The sequence below is a fragment of the Rhopalosiphum maidis genome, chromosome 2 (genome assembly GCF_003676215.2).
Source record: "Rhopalosiphum maidis isolate BTI-1 chromosome 2, ASM367621v3, whole genome shotgun sequence".
Lineage (NCBI taxonomy): Eukaryota > Metazoa > Arthropoda > Insecta > Hemiptera > Aphididae > Rhopalosiphum > Rhopalosiphum maidis.
In genome coordinates, this window is record NC_040878.1 from 54,343,735 (window position 1) to 54,361,958 (window position 18,224).

General features: G+C 25.8%; 2 protein-coding genes and 8 non-coding genes across 13 annotated transcripts; all 10 read left to right on the forward strand.

Annotated features, from left to right (window-relative positions):
- The first annotated feature begins 871 nt into the window (after positions 1 to 871).
- LOC113554462 (RNA-binding protein squid-like) lies at positions 872 to 10,838 on the forward strand. 2 transcript variants are annotated; one of them, XM_026958335.1, is made up of 9 exons: positions 872 to 1,203; positions 5,150 to 5,190; positions 5,768 to 5,895; positions 5,961 to 6,239; positions 6,303 to 6,387; positions 7,782 to 7,820; positions 10,175 to 10,267; positions 10,366 to 10,422; positions 10,489 to 10,838. In XM_026958335.1, exons 1-9 carry the CDS (start codon positions 1,106 to 1,108, stop codon positions 10,557 to 10,559), a joined length of 891 nt encoding a protein of 296 aa, XP_026814136.1. In that variant the 5' UTR covers positions 872 to 1,105; the 3' UTR covers positions 10,560 to 10,838. The 2 variants fall into 2 exon arrangements, with proteins under 2 accessions (XP_026814136.1, XP_026814137.1); XM_026958336.1 differs by lacking the exon at positions 7,782 to 7,820 and having other exon boundaries at positions 873 to 1,203.
- On the forward strand, positions 8,109 to 8,178 carry LOC113555363. Its single transcript, XR_003405386.1, has one exon. It is a non-coding gene; the product is annotated as a small nucleolar RNA snR61/Z1/Z11 (small nucleolar RNA).
- Positions 8,777 to 8,846, forward strand: LOC113555359. Its single transcript, XR_003405382.1, has one exon. It is a non-coding gene; the product is annotated as a small nucleolar RNA snR61/Z1/Z11 (small nucleolar RNA).
- Positions 8,893 to 8,963, forward strand: LOC113555366. Its single transcript, XR_003405389.1, has one exon. It is a non-coding gene; the product is annotated as a small nucleolar RNA snR61/Z1/Z11 (small nucleolar RNA).
- Positions 9,109 to 9,178, forward strand: LOC113555365. Its single transcript, XR_003405388.1, has one exon. It is a non-coding gene; the product is annotated as a small nucleolar RNA snR61/Z1/Z11 (small nucleolar RNA).
- LOC113555362 lies at positions 9,433 to 9,502 on the forward strand. The gene has a single exon (XR_003405385.1). It is a non-coding gene; the product is annotated as a small nucleolar RNA snR61/Z1/Z11 (small nucleolar RNA).
- Positions 9,549 to 9,619, forward strand: LOC113555314. Its single transcript, XR_003405340.1, has one exon. It is a non-coding gene; the product is annotated as a small nucleolar RNA snR61/Z1/Z11 (small nucleolar RNA).
- Positions 9,765 to 9,834, forward strand: LOC113555364. The gene has a single exon (XR_003405387.1). It is a non-coding gene; the product is annotated as a small nucleolar RNA snR61/Z1/Z11 (small nucleolar RNA).
- Positions 9,881 to 9,953, forward strand: LOC113555360. The gene has a single exon (XR_003405383.1). It is a non-coding gene; the product is annotated as a small nucleolar RNA snR61/Z1/Z11 (small nucleolar RNA).
- Positions 10,839 to 12,407: 1,569 nt separating the features above from the next.
- LOC113554461 (RNA-binding protein squid-like) lies at positions 12,408 to 17,187 on the forward strand. Of its 3 annotated transcripts, XM_026958331.1 has the most exons (9): positions 12,408 to 12,765; positions 13,162 to 13,202; positions 13,269 to 13,396; positions 14,321 to 14,599; positions 14,659 to 14,770; positions 14,859 to 14,912; positions 15,344 to 15,433; positions 15,494 to 15,559; positions 16,530 to 16,693. In XM_026958331.1, the coding sequence occupies exons 1-9, from the start codon at positions 12,617 to 12,619 to the stop codon at positions 16,565 to 16,567; spliced, it is 957 nt and encodes a 318-aa protein (XP_026814132.1). In that variant the 5' UTR covers positions 12,408 to 12,616; the 3' UTR covers positions 16,568 to 16,693. The 3 variants fall into 3 exon arrangements, with proteins under 3 accessions (XP_026814132.1, XP_026814133.1, XP_026814135.1); XM_026958332.1 differs by lacking the exon at positions 14,859 to 14,912 and having other exon boundaries at positions 16,530 to 17,187; XM_026958334.1 differs by lacking the exons at positions 14,859 to 14,912; positions 16,530 to 16,693 and having other exon boundaries at positions 15,494 to 15,570.
- The last annotated feature ends 1,037 nt before the right edge of the window (positions 17,188 to 18,224 follow it).

The following is an 18,224-nucleotide window of genomic DNA, read 5'->3' on the forward strand; positions in this document are numbered from 1 at the left end:
AAAAATAATAATAATAAAAAAAAACACATACATCAAAGTAAAATCAATACATTCTAAACGGAGTGAAGAATGTAAAAAAAAAAACAGATTAGTTGAATAAGGATAGGTAATATATTCCTCAACACCGCACATTCGGAAAATTAAAAAAAACTTTTTATTCCATTAATTTTTATTTGAATAGGTATTAATTTTATCATTCTTATCTATACAACACACACGACGTACTATTTACTATTTAGTAGGTATCTAATAAAGTAATAACCTTCAACATCCTAAAATATTAGATCTTTTTTTTTTTTATAAGTTTACTTATATGGCTATACGTATGTATATATATATAAATATACGATACTTATAAATGGTATCTCAATTCATTTTTCGTATTTTTGGAATATTATCTTTTTTCTATACTCATTGCTCGGCGTTTTATTTGTAACATTATATTAATATACCCTTAAATAATAATGTTAATATACGAGATTAACTGTATGTCTATATAGTATACATTGTAACTATTGTATGTGATCATTATTCACTGTGAACAATGTGTATATAGTAAGATACACCATACACAAATACGCAATACACGGCATAATGTATCGTAACATGGTGCTCAATGCTCATGCGCAATAAAAATCGATGATGCACACTGCACAGATGCAAATTTTTAAATTTTAATACAGTATTGTATGATGTATGACGTTTCATGGCGGTAAAAATTAAAAACCGTAAGAAGTCGTTTTTGTTGGATCATTTTGGATGGTTTGGTTGGGAGGGAGTACGGTCGCCGGTCGAATGACATGGAACATTTATCGGAATGGGATGGTCACACTGTAAACGGTCGGCGTTACCCCGTGACCGCGTCTGACTACGACACTCCGATCGACGCCCGCGGCCATTTTCTATAGCTATCCTACTCATACGTCCGTCCTGCTGTCCGGTACCTACCTACGTTCAGAAAACTTTTTAGCACAATAATCCGTCTCTCGTTGCCATCAATTCTTTCCTTTCGCTGCTGTCACCCGCCACATCGCTCGTCCCCGCCGACTACGCGTGACAGTAAACACACAGTCCATCCTAAATCCAACGACAGATCACCGCTAACATGTCGGACGAACAACCGAAAGAACAGACCAACGGCACCAACGACAACAATGGCGTCGATCAATCCGGCTTAGAGGAACAAGTCAAGGAGGATGACAGGTAATATTTTGCACCGGCCGTAACTATTAATGGTTTTCCGTTTTTAAGCGGATGTTGTTATTTAAATGTATAATACATTATAACCAATTCCAACAACCATAAACGTTTCTCATCCAAGATTGTCAAACGTGGACATCCTTCTACTCCAATTTCCTTTGCGCGTGATGTTTTCAACTACTTTCATAACGGTCAATGGCAATCGTCGTATGATAATTGATTTTAAATACATTTGAGTTGCCGGCCTAGACACAATCATGTATACAAAATGCCATAATTTGCGCATAGCATTTTGTTGAAAACTGTACATATATTGCTCAGTTTTTCACCTTAGATATTTAATAGCATTACCCTTTTAAAGTTTGTTGGTTTTTTTTCCATTTATATTCTCAGTGATTCATTAATGGTAGTACTAGTAATTTTTTTGTCAATGACGTTACATCTTTATAGTTCTAGGGTATTTGATGCCTTACCAATAGTGTCATAATATTAAGCTGATTTATATCTATCTATTTTATTGACATTAAGACAATATTTTTTAAATGTACCTTCAATGTGTATATTTCCATATTCTAATTCAAAACCATCATATTACATACTCAAAAGTTAAATAATATTAAGTATTAACTAAAGGTAATATGTATTATATTCTCATTCATAATTTTATGACATTTGTGTAGTGTGTGGATTTATTTTTTATTTCTTAAAATATTTTACTAATGTTTCAGATTTACTTAGGTGTTTTTTTTTTTTTTGGCACTATTGTATCTTTTTACTAATTTGTTTATATTAAAATAGTCTTGTCATTAAATACTTAAAAAAATTAATTTAGCTAAGCATATCTCTTTCTTTACCAAAAACTATCACATGCCTATGGAATTAAGTGAATTGTGAAAAATTAAATAAAGCAAGAAAATTATAATATCTAGATATTTAAACTAACTAAATTGTTAGATCATATCTCTTATACTAAACATTCACATTTTTAAGCCATTCTAAATCGTGCTACATTTGAAATTAATACACTTAATTAATCAACTTAATCTTTTAATAATCATAAATTTTCAGAATTAAGTATATTTATCATAACTTTTAATCAGGTCATTTCAATTAGTTAATTTGATTAAAAATGTATTGTTTATAACTTTAGTAATAAATAATAACACTAAATTTTTAAACTTTGTTTCATCCATAATATTGTAGTCTTATTCTCCAATACACAATATAGTATTATACAGTGTATTTTTATACATTTGCCCTAGGTATAGTTAATTTATAAATTTATGTTTTGTTTTATTTGTGCATGCAATGTACATGTTTATTGATTGTTATGATTTTTTGGTTATTTCTCTTATCTTCTCCTTTTAATATAAAATTTTATACATATTACTAATTGTTTTTATGATTACCAGGATTGTTTAACTTTTTAACTATTTTGTTATAAACTTATTTATAAAAAACGGCCAGTACCATATTAATTGTCCTTTAGATTTTCTTAATATTATTTAAATTAAATATGCACAAACGCCATGAGCTTATATTACATTTTTCTATCTGCCATAACCTTTTATATACATATCTAAGTTTTACTTCTATTACTTAGATAGGTATTAAAGGGTATTAGCGTATTTATTCTTTCCAAATTTTCCATGCAAGTATTAATTTTAATTTCCTACCAAAGTTTTTATTTAGATCTGTATTATAAGTTATCCGATATAGTGATATATTAATGATATTGTGTACACTTATATTAAAAATAATTATATTACTTCTGTTACTGACAAATCCTAAGTAAGTATTTCTGTATTGGTCATAAAGAGACGCTACTACTATTAAATAAATTATTGTTTGGTATTAATTTTAAAGCATAAAGCCTTTAATATTGATTTATAACAGTTTTAAGTCTTAACTTAATTTGTAACTTACAATAAATTGGTTAGGCTAAATCAATTATTTATCATGTAACTTAAGTTAGATTAATTTGTAAATTTTTTGTTTGATTTTATTATTATTAATCATGTTAACGTATAATGTTTATATTAATAATTGTGTTAACTTAATGAAGATCTACAAGTTGGCTTGCCTACTTCTCAAGGGTTACAAATTCTTCTCAATGGGCTTCAAGATCCTTAACTTGGATGCATACAAAATATTTTAACTATTATAACACAATTTGAACGAGCAGAAAAGTTCATGTAAATTATTTTCCATGATAATCTGCGTCTCTTCAGGACCGTATAGGCCTATGTATCGATTACCTTTCAACGTGGTGTATAAATATGCGCAGGTGACGATCATGTCATTCATTGAAGAACGGATGTTTAAATTATGGACACATTGTACAACAGGTATACGTTTGACAATGGCTGACTGATTTTATTGCGGCGAACTGGCAGTATCATCACCTACCAAATGGTAGGAATCATTAAGTATTAAACAATAAATAAATGGAGAATGAACTGTATTAATAACTTAGTATGAATTAAAATAATTAATTATGCATCGAGTTTCAGTAAAAACTGTTTTAGAGTAAATATTATATCGAAGTTCAAGAAAAAAACAATTATGCAATTTATTATGTTACAGTTCTCGTCACTAAAATTTACACATGATATTCATTGCAGAATTTGTTGGCCTAAGATATTCTGTTTTGAACTACAATTTGTGGCCTGCTTGTGTAGTATAAAAAAAAAAAATAATACAAATATTTTGTTTTAATGTAATTCTAATACTTTGTATTCTGATATTATGATTAAGTTAATATATATATATATATATATTTATATGTATATATATAATTTCTTTTCTTTCTTTTTTTATTTATTTATTTTTTTTTGGTAGGGGTAAATTTTCCTCATTCTCCTGATTGAAAAAAAAACATTAATTGTCTGCTTCAAAAATAAGTAGACAATAAATGTGTGGTTGTGGTATATATTAGTATAATTAAGTAAAAAATCCACTCAAAACTGTAAATGGTTAATCAACTTGATAATTATTTTTAGTTAGGTGTAATATATATTACATATACATAATGATGATTTAATGACAATAAATATGATATTTGTATGAAATAGTGGAAAGAAATAAGTTTTTTTTTTTAATTACATTTTTAAATAAATAAATACTCAATTTTGCATATGGATTTTTTACTTTTTAGTTTTAGAATTTCGATTAGCTGTAATTTTTTGTTATTGAGGCTTAAATTATAAATTATGTATTTTATTTTTATAATTTCAAATATTTATAAAGCAAATTTTATTAATCATCTATTTTATAATTAATTGTATTGTTACCAATTTTTTTTTTTTTTTTTATAAAAATTCAGCTATGAGAAATATAAATATGCAGAACTTTCAAATACAATTCATGATAGTAATTGAAATATATTTGAAAGTTTGTCTATCATAAATATCCTTATCTTTTTTTCCAATCCAAGTCCTTCAATATTACATCGAGTATAAATTTTGTTTTTTTTTTTACTATATAATTACTACAAATATATTTTATGGCTAGGTTGTAGGTTGTTTATATAATTTATTTTATGTACATTGTTAATTTATTAAATACATTTCATGGGAAATCGAATTTAATCATTTAAGGTGCAAAAGCAGTGTTTTATATAATATATTTAATCAGAAACTTGGAAAATAAATTTTTTGATATAAATTACCTAGTACTTGTTTTTTTTTTCTAATATTTATACATTACTATTATTATTATAATTATGATTATTACTTATAAAAAGTTACTATGATTTATAATATCTTATATTGGGGAAAATAAACGTGTAATTTATTATCTTGTATGGGTCTTAATCTATTTTTTTTTTATGAACAGCAAAATCTTAAAAATATTTTATCTAAAATTCCTTGTCTTGATTATATCCAATTTTAACTTATTTAAAAACGATATAACAATATTATATCTAATTTGATTTATTTAATTTTAGGAAATTATTTGTTGGCGGTTTAAGCTGGGAAACAACAGAAAGTGAGTAATATTTTTCTTTTATATAATAAGGTTGAGTATGAGCTCTATAAATGTAAAATAATTTTGATATTTCTATGCTTATGTTTTTTAATATTTATGTTGTTTTCCTCAATAATTCTATGACAATTGTGTGAATGTTAAAATATTTAGGTATATTTGCAATTAAAAATGTATTTTTACTTATCAATAATCTTATCCTCTTCAATTGTTTAATTTGACAATTAACACTTTCAACGCCGCTCATGATTTCATAGTTTATACCGCGATGCCACATTTTTCATACCATGATGCGATGATTAGATAACGCAAATCTAAAAATAACAAAAACTCAAACCAATTATAGATTTAAATTTAGAGTTTATTGTCTACAGTCGGTGTAAAATCAATAAAATTATGGCGGATACAAACATACATGTTACTGACACATGAATGTGTCACTGGCCCAATGGAATAAACTCTATTGACGCATATACGTGTAATCAGAGTTGAAAGTGTTAAACCTGCATTCAAACTCATACCAGATATTTCTACGACTACCACATGCCCATCTTAGTAATGAATATATTTTTTTTTGCAGAGGAATTAAAAGAACATTTTGTTCAATATGGAGAAATCACTAACATTAGTCTAAAGACTGATCCTGCAACTGGACGTTCTAGAGGATTTGCTTTTATTATTTTTAAGTCTGTCGATGGATTAAATAATGTAAAGTTACATTTAAATTATATATTTTTGTTTAAATTTTTAAAAAAACAATTTTCTTCGAATAGGCATTTGCAGCGGGTGACCATGTTATCAATGGAAAGAAAATTGATCCTAAAAAGGCAAAAGCAAAACAAGAAAAGGTATTTGTTGGTGGTTTACCGTCCGATGTTACAAATGATGAAATTAAAGAATTTTTTGGAAAATGGGGTGTTATTGTAAACTTAGAAGTGCCCTTTGATAAAATGAAAAATCAACGTAAAGGTTATTGTTTTATCACTTATGAATCTAGTGATAAAGTTCAAGATCTTTTTAAAACTGCCAAACAAACTATTAAAGGCAAAGAAGTATGTACCAAATATTTAATTATTTATTGATTTTTTGGATATTTTATTTTGATATTTTCATAGGTGGATGTTAAAAAAGCAGCACCCAAACCTGCTAATCCTTATGCTAATCCCAAAGCAATGAGAGGACGAGGAGCAGCCCGTGGAGGTAAATTTAATTTTTATATAATAATTTATATTTAGCTATTTAAAATTTAATAGTTCGAGCAAAACCATTAATTAATTTCATGAATTGAGCTGGATATAAAAGAAAGCATGTGTTTCTTTTTATTTAATTTAGTAGTGAATCTATTTCAGATTAATATTTAATTGCTCTTTTAGAAATTTTATTTTAATTGTTACTAATCTTTAATAATTATCATTTTGTTCTCCTTAAAATTAATTATGATGTGTCCTCTGTATTTATATTTTCAATTAGTTTCAAAAATAATTATTTATCAGTTAAACCAAATATTTATCTAAATCAGCTTCAGATATACAATGCAATTTGCTTCTTTATTTATGTTTGGAAATAATTAACTTTTAGGCAGTTTGATATCTGAGCTAATGATCAATATTATCATATAAAATGAATAATTATGGATTTTTATTAAGTAATGATAAGAAAACTAAGTGAAATATAGATTTTATAAGTTATTTTATATCAAAACAAGAATATAATATTTGATTTTGTGTTACAATTTGATGGTATTAAATGTTATTTAAATTGTATTCAATTAAATCTAAAACAGAATGTCTGAATATATAAATTGTGTGTTAGTTGAATTTGTGATCAATAATAATTATTTGTATTGCGTCCCAGGTTTTTTTTGTACATAATATGTATTTACTATTTGTTCTAATTTATATGCCGTTAAGCATTGATGTAAATCATTTTAGTTTTTTATAAAATAATTTTCAGTAGAAATCCTTATTCCAGAGGTGAAAGGTGAGTGTTGATGGGATCCCTTTTCAAAAAAAAAAATACACCCAATTAAGTCAACAGTATTATTGGTATTAGCTTCTTTATTATTGGTATATGCTTATTAGTTTTTCCATGCATACTTAATTTCTTCTTTTATTATATTTTTTTTAAATTTGAAAGTTGTTTTGTGTTAAAACTGTGTTCACTAGTTTTGAAAATTTGAACTTAAATTATCTGGGTCGCAATACTTCATATCAAAACTTTATGTATTGCAATTATTTTCGAGTCTTTTTAAGTTCTTATAGACGCAATTTTACAGCGTCTTTTTATTTATGCTTCAGCTTGTAATTAAGTATTGATTGATGAAGACTTCAACAAAAACTGAAACAAGTAATTACTATGCATCATTTTTAGTTTTGTAAACACATTTTAGAAGATGGGATAATTTTAATTTCAAATTTATGGTATTACTAAGTTATGCTGAAACAAAAGGTTTGAATCAATATTGTTTGGGAAAAAAAGTTTTTTTAAAGTTTATTTTTGGATTTGAAATATTAATGGGATTTTAACTTTTTATTTAAAAAATTAATTACTTAATATTTTAAAATAAAATTATTTTTTTAACTTTTTTGTTTCAGCATATGGGCCGTATGCTGCACCATACGGGACATATGGAGGTAAGACTGTTTTTCTTTTGAAAATTTAAAATTGTTTTTTTTTAAACTAAATTAACACAATTCAAAAAACACAAATTAGAAGAAAATTATATAATTTTTAGAGTTGCAATTGAATGCAGTTTAATTTGATTTAACAACTGTTAAATTCATATTTCTTCTATAACACATCTGTTTAATATTGATCATAAGCTTGGGTATCATCTCTAGAATATTTTTTGTTAGTATTAACTTGACTCATCTGTTTGTGATTTTTTCAATGGTTTGAAAATATACACCTACATTTGAATATATTAATGATGAGTATTTATTAAGTCAGTTCTGCTACTGAAAGTAATTGAAGAGAATACATTTCTGAAAATATATGTTTAATGCATTGGTTATTTTAAATAACTTATTTATATTGCAATTTAGTAGTATTTATTGAGTTAATTATATTACTGAATACAATTGCAAAAAATTGTTTTCTGGTATAGCTAATTTTATATTTGTAATTTTATTACATTTTTACAAAGCTGGTTAAGATTAGTATTACTAGTTTTAGTTGAGTTATCATAAAAAAAAAAGTAGTTGTAATTCTTTTAACTACTAGTACTATACTCCTAAACATTCCCATTGAAAAGAAAATTACTAATTTTTATTAGTCTAATAATATTAATTATAGTTGTTGCTCGTTCTGATCAATAAACTGATTTCATCCAGACCTTATAATTATTTTCACTACGCTCGTACAATATAAGTCAAAAGTTAGAAAAATTTTAATTTTTAACCTTTTTTCAAAGCAGTTTTGCTGCTAAATACAATTTGAAGAGATTAAATTTCTGAATAAAAACATTAATAAAATTGTTGTTAGTACCATAGTTTAATATAATTATTAATTAAGTTAGAATTGTAATAAATATAATTGAAGAAAGTAATTTTTTGAAATAATAAATTTTTATAGATGTAGGTTAATGGCATGTTGATGATGAGTATTTTTTATGTCAGTTCTGCTACTGAATATAATTGAAGAGAATACATTTCTGAAAAAAATTAATTTAATAAGATAATAATTGCTTCTGTTATTTAGTAAAAGTATTAGTGATGAGTATTTATTAAGTCAGTTCTGCTACTGAATACAATTTGAAGAGATTAAATTTCTGAATAAATACAAATTTATAAAATTGTTATAGGTACCGTAGTTCAATATAACTATAATTATAAGTATTTATTAAGTCAATTATTTTATGAATTTAATTGAAGAAAGTAGTTTTCTGAAATTATAAATTTTAATAGATGTAAGTAGATAGCATATTGATGATGAGTATTTATTAAGTCAGTTCTGCTACTGAATATAATTGAAGAGATTAAATTTCTGAAAAAATTAAATTTAATAAGATAATAATTGCTTCTGTTATTTAGTAAAGGTATTAGTGATGAGTATTTCTTAAGTCAGTTCTGCTACTGAATACAATTTGAAGAGATTAAATTTCTGAATAAATACATATTAATAAAATTGTTGTTAGTACCATAGTTTAATATAATTATGAATTAAGTCAGAACTGTAATAAATATATAATTGAAGAAACTAATTTTTTTCGAAATAATAAATTTTTATAGATGTAGGTTAATAGCATATTGATGATGAGTATTTTTTAAGTCAGTTCTGCTACTGAATATAATTGAAGAGAATACATTTCTGAAAAAAATTAATTTAATAAGATAATAATTGCTTCTGTTATTTAGTAAAAGTATTAGTGATGAGTATTTATTAAGTCAGTTCTGCTACTGAATACAATTTGAAGAGATTAAATATCTGAATAAATACAAATTTATAAAATTGTTATAGGTACCGTAGTTTAATGTAACTTTAATTATAAGTATTTATTAACTCAATTCTTTTATGAATATAATTGAAGATAGTAGTTTTCTGAAATTATAAATTTTAATAGATGTAAGTAGATAGCATATTGATGATGAGTATTTTTTAAGTCAGTTCTGCTACTGAATATAATTGAAGAGATTAAATTTCTGAAAAAATTAAATTTAATAAGATAATAATTGCTGCTGTTATTTAGTAAAAGTATTAGTGATGAATAATAATTTAGTCAGTTCTGCTACTGAATGTATTGAGGATAATAAATCATATTCTGAAATACAGATGAAGTGTTGGCATCTGTCTCCATCATACATGTCATATAGTCAATTTACAGTATTTTTTGAACCATAATTAATAACCTAGTATCTTAAACATTAATGTTATTTGCGTGATATTGATACTTTAAAATAGAAGTATTAAATTTTAATATTTTATAAAGAATGAAAGTTTGAAATTTTTTTATTTTATTGATTTTTCATGTATAAATAATTGTTCACAGCTTATCCTCCTCAAGGCTATGACTATTATGGAGGAGCAACATACCCAGGTTATGAAGCTGATTATTATGGTAGCTATGGCTATGCAGGATATGGTAAGATTTTTATTAATTAGTACTAAATTTCAATGTTTATGGAATAAACACTTGTAATTGTAATAATTTATAACACTTGAGTATTAATATTAATTCAGATTATGGTTATGGTTATGAAGCACCGCCGGCACCTGTTTCTGCTACAAGGGGTCGAGGTAATGATAAATGCAATTAATAAAACTGAGGATTTATACTTAAATGAGATTTGTATGTTTTTACAGCTGCATTCAATGGGGCTGGAAAAACAAGAGGAGCATCTCGAGGATCTGGTGCAAGACACGCTCCATATTAAATTTTAAATACCATTTCTCCCTATTTTTGTGTGTGTTTGTATGTGCGAGTGTGTACACTTTAAAATGACATAATTTTTTTTATATATAAACAAATCATTTTTCTTGATGACAATAATGACTTGTGAAAATAGTAGAGCTCCCTTCCCTAATTAGTGGTATATGTCTAAAACATATAATCAATGAAATGTACAAATAAAATATCTAAAATTAATATTATTTTAATTAAGCACAAACCATATGGTAAATTATAATATAAATTTACTTTTTTTTACTTTTTAGGGTTAGTATGTATTTTTATTTCCATTAAATAAAAATTAATTAGACATTTTTAAAGACTTGCACTCCTTGTGCATATATTATTATACTAGTTAATTTGGTTTACTTGTGTGATTTTTATATGATAATTTAATATGTTTGAATTTTTTTTTTTTTTTTGTATAATATTAAATATATATCATATAATAAAATATTTTAGGGCTTTTGCAATAGATATCTGATATATTGGACAAATGAAAAATTATTGTTCTACTGAAAAAAAAATATGTATTTATTTATATAAATTAGAAACAAATAAACTTGAATCCATACAATATTTTCTTTAATAAATAAATCACATGAAATAACAATACGTATTGAATTACAGAAATAGGAAATTGATTTGGATAATCTTATTTTAACTATGCAAATTACTAAAATTGTACTTGCTGCATTTGTTTTTTAATCGTCATACGTGGTTTAATCACATATATTAAACAATATTCTAAATATTGAATTTGACGGAATTTTTTGATTTACAGTGTGACTTGTACAATTAAGGTCATGCTATTAAATACTATAATGCAATAATTTGTTTTAATGCAACAATTATGAACTTATTTTTTAAAAATTGGCTACACTGATGGAAAGAGGAAACAACAGTATACAGGATGATTCTTTTATCATGAGACAATATCTAAAAGTATTCAGGTTTTTGAAGACATTTTGTCTAATAATTTCAAGTTATTAAAAATACTACATTTTTATTAAAAAAAAAATTATATTTTCTTAAGTTTTAATTCCATATTCTGCAGAAAAATAATTTTCTGAATATTTTAATGCTTAAAAATCGAATTTAGGGCGAGTAATCTATGAGTACGTATTTAAAGTTTTGATGTGTGTAGTGGACAAACATTTTGGGGGTAACCCCGTACAACTCCGCTTGTCTATACTTTAATATGTATAACTCAAACTACTCGTCCTAAATTCGATTTTTACGCATTAAAATAATGTACTCAGAAAATTATTTTATTACGGAATATGAAATTAAAACTTATGTATCAAAAAAATAAAAAAACTTAAAAAATATAATTTTTTTTTAATAAAAACGTAGTATTTTTAACAACTTGAAACTATGTAAAAAAAGTTTTCAAAAACATGAATACTTTTTGAAATAATGAGTGTTTTATGATAAAGAATTGTCGTGTTTAATACTACTATAAAGTTGTGTTATTTAACCACAAGTTATAGATGGACTATCTGTAGTATTAATCTTTTTTGAGAACTACAAATCTATATATTTTGACAAATTCAGTGTATTATCGTATGTATATAATATATATATACACAGCATTTCTGTAAATTATCCAGTTGTTTTTTAACTGTCCAGAAATGAATGCCGTCTTCTTAAAATAAAACGGGTAATATTGAGATGCGAATATTTTTGAAACGGGGTTGAATTGCCGCCAATTACTTTTATCAAAGAGAATGTATTTCTAGTTACCGCGGTAGCAACGTGTTGCCGACTAAACGGTATCGTGGTTCGCCGGTGTGCGCCGCTACTGCTGCGGATATTCCAGCGGCCATTTTTTTTGTTTACGAGACGCTATCTCGACCCATGTCTGTAGCGTCTTCTCAGTTCTCATCCTTCAACTCCGTTCTCGTTCCTATTTTTAGACGCGTACATTTTTACTTAAATAATTATTTTGTATTGTTATATAGTGTCGTTTCATCGTTTTACAAATATTTTGGCGTGTAGTATTAATATTTTTTGTAAGCGAACGTATCGCACGCATCAGGAATGGCTGACAACCAGCAACAAAACGGCTCGCAACAGTTTGAAAACGCCGCTGACGCGCAGCAGCAACAACAGCACCTAAATGGCACCTCCGAAAATTCCACAACAAACAATGACTCTGGACAATTTGAATGCGTCAGAGACGATGACAGGTAAGACGAAATCGCCGTTCAAATTGGTCTCTGAATCTTAAAAGAAAACACTCGGCGTGTGCGGGCGGCCGCCAACGCGGAACCGTCGGGTACCATGATCTTGATACGTTTTTTCAGTCTGATAATTGTACACGTCCCATCGTTTTGTGATAGCTGTTTGTTTTAAATCTGATTTTAATCGGCTTTGACTCGATTCTTTCTCGGTATTTTTGATAGCTACCAATATTAGGTTAGGATTTAAAATGCGTTTCTGAGTTTGAACGTTTTGCCATGCCCCCGTTGGTTTTTATTGCATTTCAAACTAATTGCTTTGCTTTTTTGTTAAACTAACATTGTTATTTATCGCGTTAATTATTTCAAACGTTATAAAAATGTAATGCTGTTATTATGTTTCAGAAAAATATTTGTTGGAGGACTCAAAGGAGAAACTACCGACAGTAAGTTTGTAGCAAACACTTGTTGGTAGTTCCAAAAATCATTTGATTGTTTTTTTTATGTTTTAGAAGATTTAAGTGAACATTTTGGTCAATTTGGTGAAATTGAAAATATTAATGTTAAAGTAGATGCTGCCACTGGTCGAGCGAGAGGGTTCGCTTTCATAGTATACAAGACAATGGAAGGCCTAGATAATGTAAGTATACTGTTCTGTTTTACCATTTTAATTCTTATATTTTAAGCTTTAACATACATTTTGTGATACATTCTTGTAATATATAAGGGCAATAAATTAGGTGATGTCATTTGTTAAGGGGCATTGTAGGCAATTTCATGTTCAGTATGTACTTGTGTGAAAAGTAATTTTATTGTTCATGTATGAATGTAAAACACTAAAATGTGTAAGTTGGCATATATTCATCTATTCTTTTGTGCATGACCAAAATATCAAAATATTTACTTACTTTTCACATAGCATACATATAGATGAATTAATAATTCAGTATGATAAAGATTTAAAAATCAAATGTATCATGTTAATGATTCACATTCAAATAAGTTTTATTTTCTCACTTTTTTATAAATAATTTTTCTGTTTCCTTATCCAAATAAATTAATAAGAAAAATAGGTTTTTATTATAAAAAATAGGAAATAATTACAATCTTGTTAAATTTTATCTATTGTTGGTAATTTTTATCAGTTATTGTAGTATGTATAGTTTTTCAATTTACGTTTATTTGATAGTAAATTAATTCAACTTCCTTAAATATATTGTTAAGTACAAGGTCTTAATGCAGGTTTAATATACAGTTATAAGTCAACAATTATTTTTTATCAAAATGTTTAAGTGGGTTAAGTAATCAATACAATTTTACAATATCAGTTAGTTAACTACACGAGTCAAAGATACTTTGATACATAAATATTATTTAAAAATTGATACTAAACATTATTTTATAATGCCATAAGAATGTTAATATTTATATCTACTATACTGAAAAGGTAAAACTACAAATACTCTTAATAAAAATTACTTAACATTTTATATAAGTAATATTTAAATTTTAGTTTCTTTTAAGATAATTTTTATAGTGCTTTTTTTTATTTATTTTATAAAAGGCATTGGCGTGCACTAATCATGTAATCAATGACAAGAAAATTGACCCTAAAAAAGCTAAAGCACGACATGTTAAATTATTTGTTGGAGGATTGTCTCCAGATTTAACTGATGATGACATCAAAGATTATTTCAAACGTTATGCACCTCTGGTGAATGCGGAGATGCCATTTGATAAAGTTAAAAACCAACGAAAAGGTTTCTGCTTTGTTACGTTTGATTGCATGCAGGCAGTTACAGAAATATTAAAAACGCCAAAACATGTGATTAATGGCAAACAAGTAATAAATTAGTATATATAATACGCAAGACTATTTTATTCTTTATAAATTTGTATTAGGTTGATGTTAAAAAAGCAGCATTAAAAGTAGAGCCTTATGGAATGATGCCTGGTGCTTCAGGACCTATGAGAGGAATGCGAGGGAATGTTAGGGGTCGAGGAGGTAGAGGAGGTAATTATATATTATTTAATGTTTTATACTATTAACATGTATATAATAATATTTTATTGTTATATATTACATTAAATATTTTTAACAGGTTTTCTACCTCAATCTGGATACGCCCCCGGTGCTCCTGGTTACGGCTATGGAGGTAAATGTATTTTCTGTCAACAGTATACAGTAGAAATTCAATTATATCGACACTATTTATTAAATCGCTACTGATCAAATGTTCATATATATTTTTCTAACATTAACTTGTGCAACTAACACAATGTTCATTTTCTTATAGTGTCTTAATAAAGCAAGAAATGACTAAAATGATGTTATCGGGGGCGATCCACTAGGCCAAAGCATGCAATACGCTATTTACTTAACCAATATAACTTCTAATTTATTTTAAATATATAAATATACATAGCAATTTAACAAGTAAATTGTATACTGTATATTTTTTTATGACCCATTGGTTATAGAAAATTTTCCCAGTTATTAAAAATCATTATAGCCACTTTCTACTGTTATTTTAAATTTTAAATATCGACCATATGTAAATTTTTTATTTTATGTTCATTCTTTTAGGATATGATTATTTCAATCAATATACAGGATACAGTCCTGATTACAGTTATAGTTATGGTTATCCAAGTTATGGCGCTGGTGCTGGAGCAGGTTAGTATTATTATTATTATTTTTGTTTATTATTATGTATTTTATAATTATTTATTTTAGATTACCAGTATGGAGGCTATGAACCACCTGCACCACGTGGTGTCCATGGAAATCGCGGAGGAAAAGGTAAACCCTAAATTTTGATTGCATTCCAAAATAATTGAACATAGTGTAAAATAAAAGTATTATATTTCCTTTTTGAATTAATAATTTTATTTTGACATTTGTTTTGTTATTTTTATTACTAGTAATTCTTATTTTACAATTATCCACTCCCTGTATTTATTTCATTCAAAATACAATTTATTTTATTTATTTAATTAGAGTTATTTTTTGAATAATTGAGCTATTATATTTTAAGATTATAAATACATATTTATATTAACAGGGAGTGGGGAATTACTTGGGATGACTTCAAAAATATGAAATAACATTTGTGAAGTAAAAATTATTTACTTTTGTTCAATATAATATGTTTAACATAACAAATGACATTTTGACTGAAAATTATTTTAACTATAATATCAAGTTATTGTACAACTAATATAGTATGCATAGGCTCTCACTTCAATTACAACAAACCTGTCATTAATGTATGGTAATTTGCTATATTGCGATATGTTTCTGTTGAACAAAGAAAAATCATAATCCTGTTGACACAATTGCTCTTAAATTTGTGCTAAATATTTTGAGGTAAATCTATGCAGACATAAATAATTAATAATTTAGGCATCTTGATGTACTAAAATTGGTCCATGACAAAATTCAAATAAGTTATTTGAAGTAATAATTAAATCTAATGGAATCTATATTGATTCTTAATTACTTTAAAAAATTAAAAAACATAATTACTAAAAATAAATATTATTCTAACAAGATAAAATCCCGTACTAATTAAAGGTCTATCGAAGTTAAACTTGGAAATGAGTAAAATGCTAAGTTATCTCAGTTTTTAAATTTTATAATTATATCTATTGACCATAGATTTAATAGAATGTGAAGATATGTTTTAGTTCAATTTTTTAAAGATATTTTACATGTGTTAGAGATATTGTTTGTATTTGATAATAAGAATATGGTTATTGGATTTCACTAGATTTTCCTCAAAGGAAACCCGTCAAGACGTCAGCTTAAACACCTATTGCTGAGCCATTTACACAGTCATCGTATGCCATACTGTTTTGCGTGAGCAGTATTGTTGATTTCGTTTTGCTTATGTACAATAATATATAAATAAAAAGTTAAATAAAAAAAAAAAAATTATAAAAATTGGATCCTTTGGCTAAAGTGTATAAATACTTGGGCTTAACGTCTATCAGGGTCTAACATATAATGATGTGTATGTATTGTATGTACATAATAGAATGCCTACAACTTGATGTATATCTCAATTTTTTTTTTTGTGTAATTTTTTTTATTTATTTATATTTTGTACTTTTTTTTAATACAAAATAAGTCCATAGACATATATTTTCAATAGGGTGTGCACATGTTTTTTCCTTCCTTACACTTTTTGTGGACAGTTTATATTTATTACTGTGCATTTGAAGAAGGTTGAATTAACATTAGATTATAATGTTTCAATTTTTGGCAGGATTATTACACTACTAATATACTTAAAAAAAAAAAAAAAAAATTAAAACCATAAAAACAAATAAATACAATTGTGTAATTTTTAAATTTAATTATATCATGGATTTAACTTACAAAAGTTTTGCGATCATTAGACTTTACAATAAATAAACCTTATACGCTAAAATATAAATATGTATTTATTATTTTACTAGTAGTCCTATTTCCATATTTTCTTTTTTAATGTTTCCTGTTATTAATAAATCCAAATTTATCAAAATATCAAAAAAAGTTTTTATTATGGTATTTACTAAATTAGTGTTACTCAACCGGTGTGTCGCCGGGTAAGTTCAAACGTGTGACGGGATGTACTAATATTAAATATACAAACCTTGTTGATACTATATTTATAAAAATTAATAGGTATTACTCTTAATTTTTTTTTTTTTGTCACAAAGTATGAACATTTTTAATAGTATGTCGCCATAATACAAAGGTTGAGAAACACTGTACTAGATATTATTGCTTCCATTTAAAACAACTTTGTTATAATAATATCTTTAAAAGCATATGTCATTATCTAGATAATATTCTTACCTTTAAATTTGATAATAGGTAAATTTACTCTAATATTAAAGCTAACATCACAAAATCTATTTTACCGAACAAAAATTTGTTAGGATGTACAACACATGGGGGTATGGCGTCCTCTTAAAAAAATATATAATTATTTGTAACTTTTTTAATCAAATAAATTATACATGACATGTACAAATTATGGTTGCAGTCTAATCTAAGGTGTAAATGTAGAAAAGTAAGTATTCATTTAAAACTACAAAATGTTTAAAGCCAAATACATATTTCATTGTATACAGAGTATTCAATAAGATTTGCTTTATATACCTAATCTATTTCAAAATTCTATGTATAATCGTTGAATAAACCTTAATATCTGTTTATATGTAGTCATCTGGTTTAAAATGACATAAGAAGACTACTCTATTAAACTTTGATTAGACAAATATAATTAATAATAAATGAAAATTAACTCGAAAAACAAGTATTTAAAACTATTACTTGCCTTTATTTTATATAAGCGTTTAATGGGGAAAAAATCTAACTACGTGTTTTGATTTCATAAATACATATTTGGTACTGTTTTGTATTCTGTTACAAATTCCCTCCTAAAAAAATAACATTCTTTTAAATTTTTACCAAC

Bases quoted from the DNA above. Each gene is read 5' to 3' on its own strand.
- LOC113554462 (XM_026958335.1), top strand. From the start codon at position 1,106: ATGTCGGACGAACAACCGAAAGAACAGACCAACGGCACCAACGACAAC. The intron at 5,191-5,767 runs GTGAGTAATATT...TTTTTTTTGCAG, and splicing joins AAGCTGGGAAACAACAGAAA to AGGAATTAAAAGAACATTTT. The intron at 6,388-7,781 runs GTAAATTTAATT...TTTTTGTTTCAG, and splicing joins ACGAGGAGCAGCCCGTGGAG to CATATGGGCCGTATGCTGCA.
- LOC113554461 (XM_026958331.1), top strand. From the start codon at position 12,617: ATGGCTGACAACCAGCAACAAAACGGCTCGCAACAGTTTGAAAACGCC. The intron at 13,203-13,268 runs GTAAGTTTGTAG...TTTATGTTTTAG, and splicing joins CAAAGGAGAAACTACCGACA to AAGATTTAAGTGAACATTTT. The intron at 15,434-15,493 runs GTTAGTATTATT...TATTTATTTTAG, and splicing joins TGGCGCTGGTGCTGGAGCAG to ATTACCAGTATGGAGGCTAT.